Source organism: Stegodyphus dumicola, chromosome X1 (genome assembly GCF_044657685.1).
Source record: "Stegodyphus dumicola isolate Sdum_Otavi_A_Nest chromosome X1, ASM4465768v1".
Lineage (NCBI taxonomy): Eukaryota > Metazoa > Arthropoda > Arachnida > Araneae > Eresidae > Stegodyphus > Stegodyphus dumicola.
Window position 1 is genome coordinate 252,746,923 of NC_140780.1, and position 24,671 is coordinate 252,771,593.

The following is a 24,671-nucleotide window of genomic DNA, read 5'->3' on the forward strand; positions in this document are numbered from 1 at the left end:
AATACCTAATGTTTCTACAGTGACACCCGAACTAAAAGAGTGGTGGATGGTGATTCTCCACACCAAGGATTTGGCGATTGGGTCCCCTAAAAGCCCCAGTCGTCCTTTAAAAGGACCAACACTGAGAATTTTGGTTTAATGTTTTTAGCTGTATTTCTCTTTTAATCTTTTAACTGTATTTTTGTTTCTCTGTGTTGGGTGTCCTGCGTTAACCATGAGGCCGATTATTTTCAGCCAGGGGGGTTGCAACACATTTGTATGTTACATTACCGTAGGATCAGCAAGTAATGACGAACTTCGTATAAAACAGGATTCGCATAACATTCATAAATACTCTCAAGCGTAATTTGTAAATAACGGACTGTTAAGAAATTACCAACATTTAATAAACTATAGTATACGCTAACTGCATTACGTACTAAATAAACTAATGCAAAACATTCTGTACACTACAGTTTACTTAGTCGTACATATGAGAGCAAAATGAGGGATAAATTCATCAGAAGCTTACAGGAATCTAGCTCCATCTTAGCTTTGCAGTTATCTTAGCTTTGCAGGTGGATAAAATTTCTCATTCCACCTGCAAAGCACCATAGCCCTAAATATTCTGGAATATCTTTGCTCTTAATCTAATCACAATAATAATGCAATGACTAAATAAATAATGTTATTTACGTCATATTTCCTTTAATACGAGTTTTAATTATACCGGTGCTAAAACTGCTGCTGTTGCAGAGTCTTTACGATTTTTTTGGAAGAGGGTGTGTGTGTGTGTGTGATTATGGCAAAGCCTCGAGGGCTATCTGCCTAAGGGGATGGATGCCTTCGTGGAGGACTTTCTAAGGGAAACTGGCTCGTATACACGTTACACATGGGGAAAACCACGAAAACGCCCATACAGCCAGCCCGTTCGCGGGATTCGAACCTCGGACCGAACTACCAGTGTTCAGCGACTTTACCGCTCGGCCGCTGGTGGGCTTTTTTTTTGGAAGAGGAAAGGTGAAAATGTGCAGTGCTCTCGCCTGGACTCAAACTTTGGCTCTTGTGATTGCTAGCCGAATGTGGTTCCAACTGCACCACGGTGGCCCGCGGTAAGGAGAGAGTACTGTATGGTAAGAAGAAATTACCTTACATGATATACATACTTTAATTTGCCACGGTGGCACCTAAAACCAGTTTATACTGCCAAACACCTGAGAGTATAAAACGCTGGAAATATCTGATAATTACCAAACATAAGCCGAGCGCTAACATTTGAAAGTGAATATGATTAGCTGTCGTAACCCAGATAAAATATTTTTAAATGTATGAGGCATAAAGCTTAACCAGACAGAAATCTGAAATCTTGAATGTTGTTTGCTACATCTGGAATATGTGATTATGAATTGTTGCAAAATAACAATTTGAGAAACGTTTTTGTATCACATTTTACTGATTAAGATATAGTCATGAAGCTTAATATTTGTACATTTGCATGGTTCTGTTTCTATAGTAAAATCTTCACATAACTCTTTTTTCTCGTGTATGGGAACAGCTTTCGAAAATATTTAAACGAAAAATATACTCCATAGTTTTAATAAAACTGAAATGTGTTTCGAAATATTCATTTTTCTTTTACCCTTGGTATAATGTATTACTATCGATAATCTATTACCTTATACGTATTATTTTGTTTAATTTGTATGATACTGTATTAAATTTACATAAATGTTTGTGTTTATTTTATTGTATTTTGGATATTAGGTATTTTTACATTTTACAGTGTTCAGTATCGTTTTTATTTATTTACTTGTTTAAGTTGCTAATTCTAATAATAATTTTTATTTCAGATCTTTTAATTCTAAATCAATCAACGTTTGAATTGTTCAGGTATTTCAGTTAGAACATGAAATGTAGGAGTAAACATTCCTGATGTCCCTTGGTGACAGTTTTTGTCCCCAAGATGGAAACGTTTAATGACTTCGTGCCAACTTAGCGATATTCTACAAATGTAAAATTTAAGGTGACTTTTTCCGAAGCTTCCAGAAGTATTGCCTACCCTTATAAATACGGCTGCGTTTGAACTTTTAGTTCGGTTTGCTGCATAGTTCACTTCAAAGTCGTGCGATTGGGAGGTTCTCTTTATTGATTACTGGTTTAGACTTTGCTCTATGACTGATTTTGGAGACTTGCATTATTCTTTGCGTATTAAAGAGAATTAGCCATATCTCTGTTGTTCTCGAGTACTTAAAGCTATCACCTTGCTGCGCTGGCTGCGGTTTATTACAATAAAGTGTCAATTTATAATTGTTCATATGGTGTGAAGTTATCAGAGATATATCTAAGAACCTGTATCACGCAAAACTATATTTAACCACTTTAATTTCCTTATTTATTTATTTATCAGTATTACCGTTCGTTATTATTCATTTATTTAATCTCGAAACATTTTGTAATTTAAACCGTTCATTATTAATTGAATAATTTATTATTATTAGAGTTACTTTTGCATCTCCTATCATCAGCTTTTTTTTATAGAAATTAAGCTCCGAATAAGTTAAATAAAAACTTTTAACAAAACATATGAATTAGGAACATTATTCTTTATAATAAGAAGGTATTTGTCCTTTAGTACTTTGCATTCAGCAAAGTACTACAGCGCACTGAATTGTCATGCGCTTTATATATAAAAAAGTAATATAAATAAGTTAATTGCAAAAGCATGTAATAATGACTGTATTCTGAAACTTACTTTGTGGCCTAATTCTTTTGTCATATTCACTGCGAAGCAGCAATATATCCAAAATTTCTTTATCACTTTCATTTGAGAACCTGAAAAGGAAGAAGCGCTGATAAAGTACTTATTCAATAAATAACCCTTTGTGGCGCACTATACTTTAAAGTCTGAATTTTAACAAAAAAAGTTGCATTCAGTCTATTTAGGCCTAAAGGAGTATACATGTAAAATTTTGTAAAAATTGCACTTACCGTTTTAATTTTGTGAGTGTTCCATAAGGTGGAACACTGTGCCACCAGAGCTCTTAAAGTGCGGCTACGCGAGCATTGCAGTGAAGCACGAAAATGAGTAGCTTTTGTATAGTAATGAAAAAACTATGCATTATGGCAGTATACATGGTTTTCTGGATATACACAATATTCTTGAATATATATGGATAAATGAGATAAATATATGTATATACACAAGTCCTATATAAAAAAAAATATTTACAAATTTTTCGATTTCTTAGCTTCATGAAATTGTTCAAAGCATGTCACACCTTTTTGATAGAAGCACAAACCAACTTTGCAGGTTTTGCAACCAAAACTTGTTTTGTGATGGTGTGGTGTAGTGGTGTATTTAATTATGGCAAAGCACACTAGGGCTATCTGCCTAAGGAGGAGGGATGCCTTCGTGGAGGACTTTCTAAGGGAAACTGGCTCGTATACACGTTACATATGGGGAAAACCACGAAAACACCCATACAGCCAGCCCGTTCGCGGGATTCGAACCTCGGACCGAACTACCAGTGTTCAGCGACTTTACCGCTCGGCCGCTGGTGGGCCCTGTTTTGTGATGACTCGAGCTGCTAAAAGGATGACTCGAGCTACTGATAAAATTCCCGCCGGAACTCACAAAAATTTCAAGATGCCCATATTAGGGCTTTCATAGTCCAAACCACACCTCACCTTCAATACTGCTTTGTTTGAATTCATTCCCCCCCAAAAAAAAAACAGAAACATAAAACGTATAAACAGATGTTTTCTCCTAAGAACGGATGTTCTGATGCGTAATAGCATGAGATCGCTAAAGGCGCAGTGTTCCCGCTAATGGAACACCCTGTTTTATTCAATGATTCTGCGCATGCTTTTTGTATGAAAAATTTTTAAAAAATATAGAATAAATAATATAGAATACAGCTATTAAAATTATACAGAAATTTTTTTTCAAACAATTTTTTTGTGTGTGTGTGTCACAGAAAATAGAGAAAATTACTTGAAAATAAGGTGATTTTAATAATACACCATAGGTGAAAATTCTGGATCTCCTTGTGATATGCTGCCATCTACTATTTTAAAAGAAAAGTTCAAAGTATATTATAAAGGCATTTTTATCCATTTACGGTTGAATTTAACAGTTTCAGAAGCGGTTCAAGTTGGGTGTTCCGTATAGTGGAACACTGAGCAACAAAGGGATAAGTTACCTGATGCTAAAAATACCAAAGGATACTGAAACAGTTAATAACAAGAGTGTGTTTCTGCAGCTGCATATTACACAGCCATAAAATATTTTACTGTACAATCAAACCCTTACTGAAATTTCAACCAAGTATATTTCTTGAAGTTTTATTACTGGCATTTAACTGTTACTTGTTCTTTGCAAATCTTTCTATGACTAATTAAGCTCCGAATAAGTTAAATAAAAACTTAGAGCTTGATATTGTGTAATAATAATGACTAGCGATAAATGACTTTGCATTTTGTATTTTACATTAAAACACCATCAATTTCAGGGAAGAAAGGTTCCAAAAATAAACGTGTACTTCCGAGCACATAATTTATGACAACAAAAATAAATATTGTGTAAAGGTAACTGAAATGGGTCTCACTGGAAAACGTGAGTTATGTTTTTGACATAAATGTTATCGAAAATGGAGTGACTAAAATTAATTTCCCTTAACATTAAGCACTTAATGCGCTTTATATACCCGAGATATCCTTTCGCCTGGAACAATAAAATCATTCGACTAATGGCAGTTGAATTTATTGCATGGATGTTACGGCTGTACCGCTTTTCAATAAGAAAAATTCATACTTTAAAATTATATTATTGTATTGGCTACTACTTTTGCAACCGTTTTGTTATTCTGACGAAAATATGTATTATAAAACATGCAAAAAATTTTAACATTTAAATTTGTATTTGCGAGATATCAGTATAAATTTCCCTTCATAAATATCAATAAGAAATATCTGTAAGTCTGTATATTTTAAAAAATAGATGTAGCGTGAATATGTATGCAATAAATTCTTTTGCTATTATTTGACTGTTTTTACTATTTACAGCAAAGACGTTTCAATTAAAGGCTGTCTAAAATTTAAAATAAAATATACACTAAGCGCTTTCAGTAAATTTTCAATTTAGGCCACCTACAGTTTTAAAGTATACTCACCTTTGCAATAAAGAGATGCGTGATAGAAGAACCTCACAATTCAGACGCCTTCCGTCAAAAACCGATAACAGTTTGAAGCATGGGTCATACTATTTTAGAAATAGTTCGAGAATTGGGGTTTACTCGTTCCACAGTATCAAGAATAAGAATATGCTAAGAGTACCTGGATGGCGGGAAAGAGAGTAATGCTGTCAGCAAAACAGCAAAGGACAAGCAACCCCCCTGAATGATCATGATCGTTGAAGACTCAGTTACATAGTACATAACCAGCAATACCAAACCTTAGTTCTCATAACCAATCAAACTGAATGAGCAATCGAATAGGATCGTCAGTAGACGGACTTTGCAGAGCTCGCTTCAACTTATGAACTTCAGAGGACAGGAACTTCAGAGTACTACTTTTCACTGCAGCCACTAGGCTATGCATCTTGCATAACATATAAAACATCGTGACTAGACCCCCCCCAACGAATGGACGTATCCTGAGGTGATAGGTCTGAACCCCAACTATATCAAGCTGATGATAAACTAAGAATATGGCGCCAATCCATAAAGCCATGAATCCAGCATGCGAGACTGGCACACTACAAGATCATGGTGGCTCAAATGTTATCTGTCTTGACAATACTTGAAATCTTGACAACCTTGAAATCTATCTGTCTTGACAATCTCGAAACCTTTGATACTTCTACCAAACCTCTAAGTACTATTGGGTGGCCACTTACATCCCTTTATCCTGCCAGGCGGATGGAAATAGAATGTAGCAACAGAAAATCTAATACTGTGACAGATCCCGGTTGACTAACATTTCTTTCGATGACCACTCCACTGAGCTCTTCATGCCGAAATGATCACCCAGATGCCCAGACTTAAATCACAATGAACACCCTTTGGAGTAATCTGGATAAAGGTGTTCAAGCATGTGTCCCACCACAAGCGTCTTTGACTTACGTATGGAAAATTCTATAGAATCTGTGCAGCCGTTATCAAGGCCAAGGGAGCAGCATTTTATTATTAATCATCACTTATAAATAAGGCATTTAAGTGTATTAAATAAACTAAAGAAATTAGTGGACATTTTAAAAGCAATATTTTAAAAGTTGACTGAGAAACGTAAAATGCAACCTAAAATGTGAAACATTTGCTGATGAGATATTTTCCAAAATTATAGAAAATATATGGTATTGTAAGAAAGTAAATAAAGCATTGGTGAAATATCAATTTAATATATCAAAACACATTTAGAAGCTTTTAAGTATATTCATGTTCATTAGTTTAAAGATATGACTAAATATGCAGATTTTAAGATCAGAAGGGAGCGTTTTTTTTTTTAAATTATCCACATATGTAGCTTATAAGTTCTAGAATTAATTCTGCTCTTCCTGTACATTTTATCTCCTTTCTTCACGTTAGCTAAGATAAATACAATGATACTGATGAGGTGAGAACACATTTATAAAAGCCGCATTACAAATGATGCCTGGAAATAGACTAGGAAAAGTGAGTGCTTCTTCAAGCAAAACGAGCTCCGGTAGCTAATGGTTCTTTCACATCTCCAGTCTTCCAGATCAGTGCCTAGTGGACGATGACAAGCCATCTTAAAAAGACATTTTCGGAGTTCTTATTCTTTGTAAAATACCGCTGTTTTCAGAGATGGCAGTTTTTTTTAACTAATTTTCGGAAAAAAAGACTTATTTCTTTTTCAAACACCCTGTCTTCACCCTACTTCAGTTTTCTCGGCAAAGATGTGTAAAGTTTTGTCCCAAAGTTAACTAAGTGGTCTAATAACAAACGTAAGCTAGATGAAACTTACTTCAAAGAAATCTGTAACAACAACAGGTAAACGTACAACAGAAAAGATAAATATTTTTTAACATCTAATACAAAATTATTAAGACACATCTCAGAAATTAACGAATCTCAGAATCAATATGAACTGCGCTATAAATAGGAGCAGCTGACTTGACCAGTGAACAGTATGAAATGGACGTTGTTGTACTTATAAGTGCAATCATATAAAAAGAAATGTGATGAAAGATTTATTGCGATTTTTACAAATGATCTATTATGGCATTCTGTCTTTCCGTTGGATGCTTAGTAAAGAAGTATCCCCTATACTGTGCTCTGCTGTGCCAGTGAGCACTGAGAAGGAGGTAGGTACTTAAGGTAAACCACAGGAGGTCACACAACCGTAATTTATTGTTATAATTGCTCTTACCTTCGTACTTTACCCTTGAACTACGGAATTTTTATCATTTGCACACTCAGACCTAAATTTTATGCTCGCTGAGTTTCATTCAGCGTGGACTATTTTTAAACACCTCGAAGAAAGATATTTTAGTTTTCACTACCAGAATCTGCTGCCACGTTAAAATAGAAGTTCTTAGAATTTCACTTGTAGAAAATATTTGTTACAACCATCAAGCGCAGATCATTCAATTAACTGCATACCTATGTCTTGAATAATAAAGTTTTTTCTTTATAAAGTATGTCTCTGTGGAGTTGATTTTTCGATTGAATAATATGATAGGAAGCTATTTTTTCCTAAAATTTGGCAATGCCGTTTTAAATATATGATTTTATGCCTTGCGTCTTGAATTTCTCGAGATTAATTTTTGAGTTAGTTTCTCTGCCGTTATTGTTCAATTTAAAATTTTTTCAGGTCTTTTCTAGCAATTTTTTTATTTTTATGATTTTTATACTTCCTAACTTTTTTGTATTTTTAATTTTTTTTTTTTTATTATTTAGAATAGTAAACTATTTTTTGATGTTTTATAATGCAATTTGAAATTTCCGGATTGTAATTTCGTCTGTTGTTGTTGCTACTGAAAAAGGAATTTAAAATTAATACCACTTGATTAGCATTTTTTAATATTTTAAAGATAGCAGTAGCCAACATTACAGCATCTGGACAAAAAATGAGAAGCGAAAAATTTTATATTAAAAGTCCAAATGAGTAGATGGCTATTCAATTAAATATTTTAACGTTAAAATTTTTACTATTTGAATTGCATGTATATTTTATTCATTCAAAGAATGACAGCTTTTATGTGTTCCGGCAAATATTAATAAGCCATCTTTGTTAATTTAAATGTAAACCCAATGTTAAATTAACACATTTAATTATTAACTATTTATTCACAATAGTTTATTACACTAACTAATGAACTAGCTGAACAATCTATGGTAATTCATTTCATTAAATAATCACTTACTAGCGAAAATTTTGTTCTGTATAAGTTTATCGGATTTAATGGTATTAATTTAGATTTTCAGATGGAAACTAATGGGCAAAGAAGTATAGCCAGTTTTTTGTCTTGTATTATGTATATAAAAACCTAGTTATAATGAGGTATTTTAATATTACATCTAAACTATTATCACTTTTATTTATTTATTATCAGTTGCTTAAAGCCCTAATTCTATCGCCTTTATTTTTGTTTTTAGTATAATCATTTCTTGCAAAAGTCACTAAATTCTTGTGTTAAAGGATTTTGAATATATCGCTTGACAAAATTAATCTTGAAAGCTTCAACTAACCAGCGATATTTATTCATGAATTCTCTTTGTTAAAATAATATTAAATGCAAAATAATTTCGGACTAGAGATTAAGATACTGGATATTATTTACAAGATATAGAAACTAGAACGCGTGTGTGATTTTACTCAGAGTATGTGTCAAAAATAAATCAGCATCCGTACTTTAAATCCTCGTGTAATGCTTAGAATTAAATTTATTATGGAATTTAAATGTAAAATATTTTATAAGGAAATAAAGGCGAATCACCTATTATACTAAATGTTGGCTTCTTAATTGCCAATTACTTTATTTTGCGTAATTGCTGCGGAAGGATACAAATTCATCAAATGAATGGGCGAATTCTTCTGTTGCAGAATTAACATTACTTACAAGTTTTTATTATTTGTTATTTATTTATTTACCTTATTATATTTTTAATTTAAATCTCTTCTTTTGCCTCATTTCTCCACGAGGTTCCCGCATTGCATAATGTACGTGGTTAGCAGTTCTACTATAATGTTAGAGGAACAGCGATTAGCTGGAGTGCGTGAGAGCTTTGGCGTTAATCTGCCTGCTCGGCCCGCCTGCCGTAGAAATTCTCTCTTGGCGAGTGACCATTGTCCCACATCAGACTGAAATTCGTAAGATAGATGTGATCTAGAAAGTTACAGTTTTGAGTCACTGCTAGGGGTGATAGGTGAATCTTATAGCCTGTGGTTAGAATAAATTATGTGTTGTAATTAGCAGCTGTTGTAAGGGAAGCTTGTGTTTTTTGTCTATGGGATTCTAAGTTTCGTTTTGTATTATTTTTCGTTTAATCCTCACAAGTGGTTAGATAGCATACTTAAAATACACTTGTGTCTGTTTGCTCGAGGAAGTTAGTTATTCCAGAGGTAAATACTCACCCACAGAATCCACATAGTACCTAGGTAGACTTGTAAGTTGAGTTAACTGAGTTACGTCCTAAATAGAAGGCAGATTGTTATTGGGCTTCGTAGCTTGCTATAAATTTGTAATCAAAACGCAACTAAAACAAAAATAAAAAATCTTTATTTGTTTTTCCAGTATGTTGAAATTGTAAATTACAGAAATTAAAGGCCGTATACGCTCATACATTAACAGCACAAGTACTATTTTGAGCTATCCGTACACTATGTCGTGAAATAGAAGTCCTGACTGATCCTAACGTTGTCTTAACGCTACTCTAGACTAGTCGTATCGATCTTCCACTTGCGGACGAATATAAATTATCTCTGGAATACGAAACATAGTATCTCTTCAATGATGTCTTTAATTTACTATATGCCACTGAAAATCATCAGCTTCATTGGCTTTCTTAAAATAATACCGACTGGGTAAGTCAGGTACCTCTGGAAATTTGTATTTATCTCTATAATTTACTGCAGGGTTGTTTATCTGTTCTAAAAACAAAAAACAATACGATAATATAAACGACCTTTGTGACCTTCTTATTTATGAAGAGTAATGCTAATCTAGTAGAGCTAAGTTATAAAGTATTTTATCCCTCCTTTCTGCATGCCTTCGTGGTCAGCACGCTCGACGCGTATTCGAGAGGTCCAGGTTCGAGTTCCGGCGAGGACATTGCTCATTTTTCACGTCTCCTGCTCCAAAATAACACGTAATGTTTGTACAATGGCGCCCGAACTAAAAGGTGGTGGATGATGATACTTCACCACCAGGTTTTGGGTCCCCTAATTTCCAGTCCCCTTTAAAAAGGGGAGTATATAAGGTATTTTCAACCTCCTTTCGGCATGCCTTCATGATGTAACGGTAGCGCACTCGGCGCGTGTTCGAAAGGTCCAGGTTTGAGTCCCGGCAAGGGCACTGCATATTTTTCATGTACTCCTGTTTCAAAATAACCTAATGACTCTAAAATTGTTCCTACAATGATTGATGTTAGTTACTCTTATATTAGGATCTGAGTACTCCTGTCTTGAAACGTTTAGGTCATTTTTCTGTTGGTATTAATAAAATATAATAATAATGAAAAAAAATGCGTTACAAATAAGGAGGAAAATCCTTATTTACAAACAGAAAATGAAGCTAAAAGATAGCGGAAAGAGATAGATAATGAAGGATGCACTGCGTTAGATTACATAGGTAGAAGATTCATGTTTCTTATGTCTAATAATTTGAGTCTGATTGTTAAACTGAAATTATTCGAATAGAATTCGGAAGATGAGTGTTTAAGAATAGCCTGATCTCCAGTACAAAGGTGGCTGAAGTACAAGGCGGAATCGTGCCTTTACAAGTTTAACTACAAGCTATAATTCAGTAAAGAAAGGATTTAAAGTTTTCTTAGTTAAGAAATCGAGAGTTCTGTTTCTAAGAAATGAAATATAAAATTAGATTATGTGAGGGACTTATAATATCAGAGCTGCTATTAAATTATAGCGTTTCAATGCTTCTTCTATTTTCATTTCAATATATTATTAAACGCTAACGTCGCTTGATTTTCAAATCCGGAAAACTAAAATCCTGCAAGCATTTCATCACTGGTTACTTCAAATGCCGCTCTAAGATTAGAACATTTTTGAGCCAAAGTGAAATATCTGCAGTTATATTTACTTTAAAAATATTCTAATTTAACGGCATTTCAAGAAATCTAAAATCTGCTACATAGATAGTCGTTTAGAAAAAAACACGTCTATAAAAAATCAACTGTACGTCTACTTTTTTTAATATGTGAGAGAAACGACTAACAGTGTAAATCGCTCAGCCTAACGAATGATACCCAAGGACATCGAAGTAAGAGATTCATATCAGGAAGATTCGATGAATTGTTTATAACCTTTACTCGGCTTTAACATTTTTATTACAAGTAACAATAAACTAAATAAAGATTTTCGAAGAAAAAATAAACAGAATTTTTAATGACCCTTTCTTCATTTTAAGATGGCTTTTATTTGCATACTACGCAACATCTGATTAGCAGGTGCGTAGAACAGTAATTATCATGATAAATACCAAATATTTTTCTCCTGCTTTCAGAAACTCGGCTTCACAATATTTTGTCATTGTCAGTTTATACACTGTATTCTAGCTTGACAACAGCTTGTTTTGATCAGCTTTTCGCTCACGAGTTAATGAGCCCTAATGGTGTCAATCTCAAAAGAAAACTGCATGTTGTTCAATAAAAGGCGTTCACAGAAAATAACAGCCGAAAGACCATGCTAATAAATAAATTTACTGCAATATTTTTAACGGCGAAATAAAACACCTGTCAGCCTTTCAAAATTTCACATCATCATTTTTAATAATGTCCATTAAACTGAAGTTTTCTGTCAACTCTGAAAATTTGTTGAAAGTATAGTAAATTTTAGATTATGATTACTTCGACTATAAATATTTCAACATCAAATATTCAGTATTTCAATATCCTTAAATAACTTTGGTTTAATATTGTCACGGTAATTATGCAAGCGAAAACATCGCCCAGACGGTATAGTGGTTAGAGGAGCTTATGCAATACGGGAGGGCCCGGGTTCGAATCCCGGAGAAGGCATGGCTGTAATTGTCGGTCCCTACATAGGAGGTAACGGTGGCCCACCTATTAGGTGCTTCTACAATAACGTCCCCATCATTTCCGGCTTTAGGAGTTGCCAATCGTAAGTCGACTAAATGCCCGCCAACGAAAAAAAAAGAAAACGTGAGTGGAGACTGTATTACAAGAGCATTACACCACATTTACAAAATAAACAAATTTCGAATGATCACATTTCTGTAGAAATCGGATATTTTTCTCCTTATAAGGAATTTTATATCCTCTATAAAATTATTATTTTTAAGAAGAATGCAGGGCTATCAGTGTGTGCCGAAAATATTGCGGCGAATGGCATTACAGACCAAAATGTCGAAGACAAAACGCGCAAGGGGAAAACTTTCAGTACATAACGTCATAGTAGAAAACAAGGTAAGAATTCCTCGTAGTTTTTAAAACATCACGGTGCAAAATATCGTGGTAGAAAATAAAGTGGTTGCAAAATTTTAGAGTTTCAAAACATCGTCATACAAAATATGGGAGCAGGAACAAAGCAGATGTATAGCACCGTGAGCTGAAAATATTTCAGAAACATTCATTTAATTACTCTAAAAAGCATAGAATTTTCGAAAATCAGAGTAAATCAGATTTCAACCATGGATCTGCAGAGCAAAACTGCCAGTATGTTCCACTCCAGGACATGGACCATACAAAGCATATCGGCATAGGTTTCGTCTTTACAGACATTACGACTGGGGAAAAGTGGGCAGCCCAGACCAGTATTACTCTGAATGTTGCCTGACGGCGAGGTTCCATCTAAAAAAGCCAGCACCCATGCTTCGAACACCGTGGTGGAAAAATACTCAAAATAACAATGTTGTCCTATCGAAACTACATGCTATCACTACATATTACGCTGCGAAAACGCGGTAATTTGAAACAGCTTTTATCGCAGTTATTCCCTAAGTAGCTAAATTTCGGTTTCAAATCCTGTAATATAAGTGTTTATTTTTTATATAGTTATCTAACTCTTATGATATTAAAATCTTTGTTCCATCGAATCAACTTCCTGACATATGCATATATTTGTATTCATTCGGTGTAATACATTGTTACATATAATTATCTAATTCTCGTTATATAAGTGTTCGTTCCACTATTGTAAATATGCCAACTTAACACATGAATTACCAAAAAACAGTGTTGCATAATGTCATATACATATTGTTACGGATTTGGTATTTAAATAGCTAATGTTAGTTGAATTATAAATTAAATTGTTTTACTCCTCGTGCAGTGCAGCGCGTGACGAATATTAAAAAGAAAGCTAAGCCGGAAAATTGAAAATACAAGAGCGCGTGCATTTAACATTTAATAAATAAATATCTCTTTCTGATTTCGAGAAAGTTCCAGAAAATTCTCGCGCGCGATTTAAAATCTTATAAAAGGAGGAAAACCTCTCAGTTCTTTATGATTTTAGTTAGTTTGTTGTTGTTTTAAGAGTTTGTTTAGAAAACTGCTCTTGTTGACTGTAGCGAATTCGCGGATTAGCTTTCTTTAGCTGTTTTGAATTAAGTTCTCTTGAACGTTTGAGCAGTTAAAAGATAACTACTGTGAGATATTGTAATACTGCACAAATATCTTAGGATATTTAAGCATTTTTTTTATTGTGATAATAATAAATTTTGTTCATTTTTCATCGGACTTGTGCATTCATTTCGTAACCAACCCGTACGCACGCAACAATATGTATTTATCTGTAGTGTAAAAATCTTTTTTCCATATTGATTTTCATCACTTAAATGTAGCACATTTGACCCATTTATACACCAAATGTAGTATTCACTTAATGCACTGTCATACGCATATATATGTATTTATACCATATAATTCTCCTTACATGTAAGTATTCAATTATGTAATATGAATGTTCATATGTAATACAGCGTTGTTCAAAATATGTTGTAACCAAAGAAAAAACTATGTATTGAACAGTAGGCTCTGTATGCCAAAGTAATAGATTTCCGCAGAAATGACATTCAACTCCTAAGACGACCTAAAACAACCTTAATGCACGACCTAAGACGGATATCATCTTCGCGATGTATAGCGATTTTGGGCTTCCCTGCCTCGTTCGACTTAACAACATTACAGGTCAATCTCTCTCTTTAGAGCAAGTCGCAGAGGTTCAACCTCCGCTATTGCCCCTCCAGGAGAGGGCGCACCACGTGGCATAAAGCCAGGCAGCACTGGTCGTTTGATTTGCTACCTGAAAGTCGCTCGGGCTGCCCGTCGCAGCGGGACATTACCCAGCAAGCTCGGCGATGCTACCCCCGGGCTACTAGGACCACGCCACATTTGGATGTGCCAGACCCGGTGCTGACCAATAAGTGACCTTTCCCAGGTCGCCAAATGGTCTTCAAATTTGGCAACTTAGGCGATTTCTCGCCAAAATTGGCGATAAAAATTAGACGCCAAAAACTGTTGCCAGCTTTGCGATATGTCGAAAAGTTACCGACATACTCATTTACTCAATGTTAAATGGACTTGCTTTGTATTCTTACTTTTCCGGCATAGTTTGTATCTCTAGATTTTTCATATTATATTACATAGAAAATTGCAACAATTTCACATATAATTGCACTATAGTCATCTATCTACGTACAAAATTCATAAGAGTATGCCCACCAGTGGTCGAGTGGTAATAATCACTGAACATTCGTAGTTCGATCCAGGTTTAAAGCCCGGCAAACAGGTTGGCTACATGGCTGTTTTAATTGCTTTTATTCCCTCTTTTTTCTTTCCATGTGTAACCTAAATACAATTCAACGGCAAAGGCATCGGTCTCCTAAGAAAAACAGCTTGTGTGCTTTCCCGTATTTAAATAAACAAAGATATAACCACTAAAATTAAAATTGCAAAAGCTGTAAAAAATGTGAAAATGCTATTAATATGTAACCAGCCCAATAACCCATCAAAATCGTGGAAGCAACACGCGAAGAGATACTCCTTTAGGCCTTTAGCGCTGGGGAGGAGGATGCCTAAGAAATGCTTTTGCTTTTCGTATTCTAATGATTTGTAAATTGAATTGAACGTCTACCAGCACCTTTATAAAGCCTATTCTCCCCCTATAAATTTGCATTCTAGAATAACAACGTATTAAAATGAGAAACAACATATTAAAATGAGCACCAAAATTATTCATCTCTGTCTCGATGTAACATAATATGTACTAGTAGAATATTTTTTAAATAAGCGTGTAAAATGAACTTAATAATTCAGATGCTCGAACAAAGGTGAAAATAAATTTAAAGTACTGAATTAAGGGTATTTCTAAGCCATACTTCCTGTTCTTTTATAAAACTACTACATGCTGATGAGAAAAATTCTTCTAAAATATTAAATATTCCACCTGATATGTTTGTTAGTTGTAAGAGCTGCAAAGAAGTAATTTTTCTCGATAGCTTTGAAATAAGCATAAGAAACTCTTAAAACTACTATCCCGTGCACGCTTGCAAGTCAACATCAGTCGATTCATCTATATTTGCAGCGCGAATTTGGTATACCTGATGAGGCTTAAAAGTATCTTTTTCATGTCGTTATTCACACTGCTGACTCCTTCAGCAACGGTGCTCTTTGCCGTAAGTTACTGTGAGTAGAATACCGGAGTACGGTGAGTAGAATATGGTACAAAATAGCTAGCCGTACTTTGAGAATATCCCTTAAATACGTCTATGTTCATTTTGTGACTACTTGGTGCAAACATACATTACTTGGTACAAGAACTTTTAAAATCAAATCAATATCTTCCTTAAGGATCAGAGTGAGGAATATAATCTTATTATGCTTCCGTCACCTGAATTGCCAAAACCGTACCTAAGTTTGTCCACGATTAATCTATGGTTTTCATTAAATAATTTTAACATGCTGTTTTGGCTTCGCTCAACGACTTTTGTAGTTTCCCCAGCTTGCTGCCCTAAGTGTCAGGAGGCGATCGAAAAAATGTATTCATTCTTATAATCATACTGATATTTCAAGTAGTAAGTTTTCTTTTTTTATTTCTCTGTTTATCATTCTATCAATAGAATAATTTTTAATTTTATTTTGCTTGACAAATATAACATTTTTATATAGACAAAGTATCGGTGATAGAGGTGCATACCTTATCATGAATAAAAATTACATTTTTACTCACTTATTTTGATTTACTTATTTTGTAGAGACATTAGAATTTTTGGAAGCAAGAGAAATTGAAAAATTAGCAACCGCCTTCGCCGGGAATCGAACCACGGACCTCTGAAATACTGACTCAGTGTGCTGACCACTATACCACGAAGGCACGCTAGGAAGGCGGGAGAAATACCTTATATACTTCCCCTTTTAAAGGACGACTGGGGTTTTTAGAGGACCCAATCGCCAAATCCTGGGTGCGGAGAATCATCATCCAACACCCTTTTAGTTCAGGCACTACTATCGAGAATTAATTGGAAAAGCCGGAAAGATGAAAAATAGCAACCGCCTTCGCCGGGAATCGAACCACGGACCTCTGGAATACCGGCCCAGCGTGCTACCGTTACACCACGAAGGCACGCTAGGGAAGTGGGAGAAATACCTTATATACTCCCCTTTTTAAAGGCGACTGGGGTTTTAGGGGACCTAGTCGTCAAATCCTGGGTGCGGAGAATCATCCACAACCCTTTTAGTTCGGGCGCCACTTGTAGAGTCATTATGTTAATTGGAAGCAGAGAAGATGAAAAATATGCAACCGCCTTCGCCAGGAATCGAACCACGGACCTCTGAAATACCAGCTCAGTGGGCTGACCACTACACCACGAAGGCAGGCTAGGAAGGCGGGAGAATTACCTTATAACTTTATTGAGTAGTTCCATTAAATTCGAGATTCTCATGAATTTTATTTTTATTCGTTAATAAGACAGTCACCGTTTTATCGAGGCTAATTTCGATTTCCAGTTCTTTAGTCAGTTCTCCAGTCCTTATATCTGATTTTGAAAATGTTGGATGACTCGATTAAGGAATGCACTTTGAGCAAGGATGCTGTGCTGTCAGCATACAGTCGAAGGGTAGTATTGGTTGTGCTTGGAATATCATTCATATAAATGTTGAATAGGGTGGGCCCTATTCATTTATATGAATAGGGTGGGCGAGCAATGTGGGACACGGGTTAAAATAGCGTAGCGTGTAGAATATGTACCTGAGATGTGTGCATCAAAGAGTCTACCAGTGAGGCAGATTTAATGATGATGGTAATGTAATCTGGGAAGCCCAGATTGTGTATTTTGTAGATGAGCGTGTCCAACCAGACACGATGAGAAGCCTTGGCTATGTCGAGGAAAAGACCACCCATGACTTTATTATATTGCATACCTTCTAAAACCATTTTAACCACTCTGTATAAGTGGCTGGAGGTGAACAGGTGCTTCCGGAATCCGAACTGATATAATATGATAATATTATTTGTGTCCAGATGATCTAGGAATTGGACGATATGATTCCGTGAGTAGTTTTTTATATTTAAGAATCGGAGTTATTGCTGTCGTTTTCCATGCTTCAGGAAAGTACAGTCATATCAGGGTTAAGTTAAAGATATTCGTGAGCTTGAAAATCAGTTTGAGAGAAAATAGCTGAATCAGGATTTTTTGAGTTTCTTTAGGTAGCCAAAACATTTCAACGGAAGGACTGGAATGATGTTGTTTGCATGTGAATTTGTTGTGTATTGAGAATGAAAATCACAAACTAAATGTTCTGCTATTGTGTCGTGTGTGCTGTTTATGCCAAACTGATATTCCAGGTGCTGAGCTAAAAGTTCTGCTTTCGGTTTTAGTGTAAATGATTGAGGGCTTTTAAGGGGTGGAATGTTATTGTGTTATTTCTTGTATCTGAAGCTAACTCTTTGTATCGACTTATGGTCCTTGCAAAGCGAATTTAATTATTTAGCGCAGTAGAATTATGCCTGAGCAATAGTAAGAGAACTGACGACATCATTCAAGCGATTTGATCCTTGCTTATTTCATAGATATCTGACGCGCTCAAATTGACGTTCAGCTGCTTTCCTTTCTCTAAAACGTTTTTGCAATTCCTTTCTTCTTACAGGTTTTTGATTTTTCACCGTTTTTCTGGCACTTTGATGGGCATTCATGATAGATTCTGTGCATTCTTTGATCAAACTCACGCTGTTTAGATCTTCTGCCTAATTTAGCCAGTCAGTGGTAACGGCTCTTTTGCCTGGTGTGATGTAAATACTGATATCCATGATAATCCTGACCAAATCGTAGTCAGAAGATAGCTCATTTAACGCATAAATATCCAGATTGTGGTCAGAAGATAGCTCATCCAACTCATAATATTTCTACTATAACTGGTATCTTTAGAAGGGAAAAAAGTCTATAATACCAGTGGACCCAGTACTATAATGTGATTGGTTGTTTGGAGCATGCAAAATACCGCCGATTTGGCCAAGTCATATATTGTACGTAAATGTTGTTAGAATTATAGCAGTTTGACGCACGGTGTCGTGCATTTAAGTCGCCATTTATGAAGATACGATTACAAAGTGAGAGCAGTGTATTCTAATCGGCAGTGGCCAATATGTTAAGATGGGAGGCGCTGAGATGGGGAAGAGTCGATGTCAAGTCCAAGAGTAATCCGATAGGCTGGAGGTAAGGAGCACGAGTATGCAAAACATATTGGATTAACAAAGAAGATTGGGGGGGGAGGACTGAATTTAGACAGATACTAATTCTGAATAAAAGACTTAAACAGAAGTGGAGGGGAGTAAATAACTAGGAGCGACTGAGAAAAATAATCATAAAATGCAATATAAGTATACAAGAGTTATAAGAAACATGATTAAGGTAATATTAACTAGAATCTGGAACGCATCTCCAGGACGTTGACTGTTGACATTTTCATAAAAATCATAATCCAGTTACGAATAAGTTACGAATATTTAATATATACAATCATAATATATATATATCCTAATAATATATATATCATAATATATATATATATGTCCTAATAATATATATATCATAATATAATTATATATAATCATAGTTATATATTTTCCTTAATTAACGTAAAACTTGCGAACCAATTTAGTCATGAATTTATCTGTTATTTTGAATTTATATTCTCCGTGTACGGAACTATTTCTTATAAACCATATCACCAATTACTGGTGAGTTGCTTGAGAGTAATATTTGGCAGAAATTGGACTTAAGATACATTGTATTTTGCATGCATAACACCAGACAAGATAGGTAAGTATGGGACGTAGCATGGTCTTATACGTGAGTAAACTTATTACCTACAGATAAAAGAGAATCCCGAAAAATTAATTAGCTTGACGCAGAATTCTCGCGCAGGAAGGAACAAATACACACAGAATTGGCCGGGACAGCAGGATTTCACCTTTGGCCATACAGGTACAGTCCCACAGCAATAACTGGTGCAAGCTACCCAGTTTTGATCGAAAACGCCCCAGGGACTAAATTTGAGGAACCCTTACCACCAAACCAGTCGAAAGGACTTTCGGCTTGCCAGTATTTTAAGTGTTTCGTGCCACACAAATACTATTCTTGTGCCTATAAGCTTATCCACACCTTCTTTGGAATTCAAGCCTGGTACCAACCATACAGGAGCCAGCCCCGCTGACCATTATACCGATCAGGGCGGCCGCAACAACCAAGAGCCGCCCAATCGGCCATTTCTACTACAACTGGCGTGAGGAAGGAGAACGTGTTATGGGATATAAAACATTTGTTTGCATATGTTTCGTATTATAAACAAAGATCGCTTAGTTTATAACACGGAACATATGAAAACAACTAACGTCAAAAAACTCTAGAGAACAACATGTTGTCTGGTAGAGGAAATGCGAATTTGAACTTGGGAAATTCTCTTTCAGAAGGTAATAACTATTTTTCCCCTCCATTTTTTGATTCTATGTTTCGTTTCTTATTCTTTAATTTCATCAGTTTTTATTAACTTCATTTCCTGGAGCGAGCGCGGAACCCTGGAAAGTGCAGGGGTGTCTTTAGGATTCTACAGAACACAGATTGGGAATTGCTGACTAACGGATGAAGTACTAACGGAACATAAAAAGGCATAAATAAGAGATGGAATGTTAAGTGCAAATGTGTTTCATACTGAAGCTGATAAAGCAAAATGGAACCAAGATTTAACAATTAGAATTAAAAGAAAGAAATAATTAAGTTTTATTTTTAAACCAGTAAAAATTATTTAAACAAAAGACATTTTTTTTCCTATAGCATACTTACACTTGAAATTCAGTTGCCTCAGAATATCTTCCAATAAATACGCAGCAGGATACTTTCAAAAGCATGGCAATGACATTAACTGTGTGCATCCATCTAAAGTTAAAAATTAATAAACTTTATAAATCTCTAAAACATTACGTTTTATATTAAACATATAAAAACACAAACTACAAAATCTTGCAATTTTATTACGACATACTAAAAGAGCATCAATTAATTTTAGATACAATTTCTTTAGCAAAAGCATCTTTCAGACACGAAATCTACCAGGTAAATGTTTCTGTGCAAGTATAATTTGTTCTCTCCTCTTAAAATCTAAAATTTTCAATTTCACCAATTCTTATTCAAGATAGTTTACATTTTTTAAGCTTTTACTTAGTTTACTTTTCTGCTTTACTGTGTGATCAAAAGTTTGTCATCAATTTTAAAATATTTCCTGATAAAATATTGAGCTCATATTTTGCACACTCAACTCTTTGTGGATGGCAATACAATGTGAAGAAGCGATGTTTTCCAAAATGCCATTTATATTTTTTTTAATTTAAAGTTGAAACACATTTTCACATATATCTTCGTTCAACGAACAAACTAAAATCTCAGAAGTTTACTCTCTGCCCCGTCGGATAGAGTGAAAAACAAACTTTTGAATGAAACTTATATGATATTTTTAACGTGATTTCTGAGTGTCTGACAAATTTTCGAAAACTGCCGACTGTTTCGCTAGTTGAAAGTCGATTGTTTTAAAATTTCGACTTTTAAATATGTATCAGTTACAAAGTTTTAAAATTTTCACAGATTATAAAAGAACTCTTTGCCCTTTTTTATAGAATAATATAAAGATACTAATTTTAGCGATTTTGTACCATTTCTGTTTTCAAAAATATACTGTAGTATAAAGCAGGAGGGGAGTACCAGTTCTCCTAGCTCTTTGCTTGAAAACATGGTTTCAGGGTTTATGATGTCATATATTACTCTATTTTTCTTGCTTCCTTATAGGTTTCTATATCACTGATTTCCTTTATTCGTCTCCTTCGTCTTGCTTAAAAGAATAAGTTGCAAAGAAGTTAAGCTTACTATAGAAGTCTTCGTCCATTTTATATATCTTTCTTGCTCTTTATAGATATATTTTTAATTTACTAGTCATTTCATTTTATTAAATTATCAAGAGGTGTAAATACGAGACGAATCAACCGAATTTAAAGATAGGTTAGTGTTTAAAATTATTTGCAATAAAATCTATTTTATCCCCCCCCGTTAGTGATGTATTTTCTATGAGCGTTTCATATTTGAATGTCTTAATGAGTTCGAAATATTTTAGTATATAATTAGGCATTACCTTTATTGCTATTGATAACATCTACACATCCTGCAGATTATATGGTTATATGACATTTCATGATAGACCGGCATGTTCTCTCTGAAACCAAGTTTGAATTTTTTTAAATTCAAATTTTTAAATTTTTTTTAATTTTGCACTCCTGCTTACTCGAAAAGTAGTCTTACTTACTTAGTAAAAGTACTAAGAACTTGGTATAAAGTTCATTAATAATACTCTTTATCAGATCATTGCAGTCTTGTATCGACCCAATCTTTCTTCAAATTCTAAACGAGTACATAGTATACATACACAAATACATAGTATTTAGTAGCTACTCTGTCCTCTATCCTACCATCATAAAGATTGAATATTCGATATTTGTATTAAGTAAACATCGATGTTTATATAACCAAACCAACTTAAAGTACCTTAGCAAACACGCAACCCGGCTTTTAAAATCAGTAAATGCATCAACCAGTCAATTTTCTCTTGAATAACGCCCACGGACAGAAAACAGCACTTACCTCTGTTTCTGTCTGTTTTGGCTTTATTGTGAAATTCCACGTTCTGAAAAATTATAACAGGCCTTTCAGACAAAAGACTACACCTACCAGAATTCAGGATATGCATTATTTCCGGTTCATGTTTCGTTGCTGTATATTTTGTTTTGTTTAATAAATTTAATCCTATTTCTGCTTAATTAAGAATATCTTATTTTTCAAATTTTATTAAAAAATGCTTTGCGTAAATTTAACATTGATGCATTCATTTTTAATTTTCAATTCTAACGACTATTGTTGAATTCCCCCCCCCCTTTTTTTTTTTTTTTTTTTTTCTTGATGTCATGAGTTATAAATATATATATTCCAGATTTCTTGGTCCTTCGTTCTTGAAATAAGCAAAGTTCTATAAAACATTCTTATTCCTTATTATTCTTAAACATTCGGTATTCCTTATTTATTTATTATTCTTATTCTTATTCTTATTCCTAAGGGAAGTTAGAAATATTAAAGACTATTTCTAACTTCTTTTAGTAACGCATACGCTAACTTTAACTAAAACGTTGGACGTTATTTTTAAATGCTCTCCGCACGTTTTCATTTAAAATTTTTTTTTTTTTTTTGAAAAATAAATTAAAATTCGATAATTTGTTTTTCATTTTTTCACGTTTACTGAATAGACATCATAATTTGAATTGAAAAGAGCTCAGTTAAATGTACATTTACCTTACTTGGCAAAAGTAGCATGAGTCCATCTCACACCTAAAAAATTTTTAATTCTCCCAAATATATTAATTCTAATCATGACAAAATAACAGCGCTAACTGAATTTCGCAAATTTAAACAAAAATGAAAAATAAGAATTAAAAGTGTACTTATGTTCAATTTCAATATTCAAACACTAGTCCCGTTTAAGAGAAAGGCATTTTTACTTCAATAGAGCAATTCTAATGCCAAAGTAGTTATATTTTATGCCTTGCTAAAAAACAATTATAGGCTTTCCTTCGAAATTGAATCCAGCTCTTTCATACTCAATCTACATCCGATCACAGGTTCCTTTTACAATTTATTATTATCACTTTACAATAACCTTCAATTTTTCCCCTGAAATTTAACTTAAAAAACGTCATGTCTTAGCCCTCTTACATAGTTTTCAAATTATTTGCAGGTGGTAACTGCAATACTTTCTGGAAACTTCAATGTAATAGCAGTCTATAACTGATAGGCTGCAACAAAATCTATTCTAAAAGCAGTAATCTAATTTTAAAGCAGAAGCTTAGACCTCTCTTGAATATATGCAACCAAAGTTAAGAAACTTTCCTATGCCATAAATCTCGGACCAAACGGCAGTAATTTGTTAATACGTATCTCCTTCTTTGTTGCAAGCATATCTGATATTTTAAAGTTCGGTTGTCCCAAAATGACGATAACCATTGTAGTGTGACTGAGATATGGCTGCACCTAGGTAACTGTTGAGCTTCTACCCCTAATTTGCAGATATCTACGGGAAGGGGGCAGTCCGTGTGTCTCCTACCCCTCTTTCTCTACCATCAGCCGCTCCAAAGTATTTCGGCTTCCAGTGTATTTTGAGTGCCCTCTTGCCGCATAGACCCTATACAAACATCCATGCCTTCTCCAATATTAGAACCTGGGCTCTTTCGTACGGCAGTCAGCGTCTCTAAACACAGTCCCATCTGGGCGGCTGGGTGTTTCGTATCTTTAACAATACGAAACACGTGGGTGCAAAAAAAAACCTGACTGCCGTGCCGAAGGTCCCGGGCTCGAGTCCCTCAGAAGGCATGGATATTTGTAAATGTATAGTGTTGGTTCGGCATGGCGGCACTCTAATTATGCGGCGAACCGAAAGTCCTCTTCTGTGGTTTGGTGTAAGGGGAAAGGGGTGGGGAACCCTCGGATCCGTCCCCTCCCGAGGTACTCTCCATCAAAACTAGGGGGGGGAACTGAGCTAAATCACACTGTCACCTAAATGGTGCTCAAGGCTATTGCCAACGGCAGGCGTAATCTAGCGCTCCTTGCCACGAGGAATTTCGTGGGCTTAAGCTGACTACGTCAGACTAGTGAGCATAAGTAACAACAACAACAACAAAATAGGACATTTATTCTTATACGCGCAGATATGTCACCTCACTAGTCATTGCAGAGATTACGAAAACTACATTTTTTTCCTTTCCTCCTCCGGCAGGACAGCCGGTCAGCTTAGAAAAGTGTTTAAAAGACCTGCTGTCTGCGTCCTGCTCACAAGAGAGCATGTCCATATGGTGCAGTCAACATGCGCCTTGGACCAGACTTCAGTGGGGCATCCTGCTTCTTTACAAATGAGCTGAGATGGAGCTGGACACTGATTCATGGCGCATCT

The 24,671-nt window shown here is 34.8% G+C and overlaps 1 protein-coding gene across 1 annotated transcript in view; it reads right to left on the minus strand.

Moving 5' to 3' along the window:
* Window positions 1–24,671, minus strand: part of LOC118195482 (glutamate-gated chloride channel-like) — an 84,933-nt gene that overhangs the window by 50,091 nt on the left and 10,171 nt on the right. Inside the window, exons 2-3 of the mRNA XM_085807487.1 lie at window positions 20,477–20,569; window positions 2,732–2,811 (exon numbers count right to left, since the gene is read on the minus strand). Of these exons, the coding sequence (XP_085663613.1) occupies window positions 2,732–2,811; window positions 20,477–20,569 (173 nt within the window). The remainder of the gene's footprint in view (window positions 1–2,731; window positions 2,812–20,476; window positions 20,570–24,671) is intronic.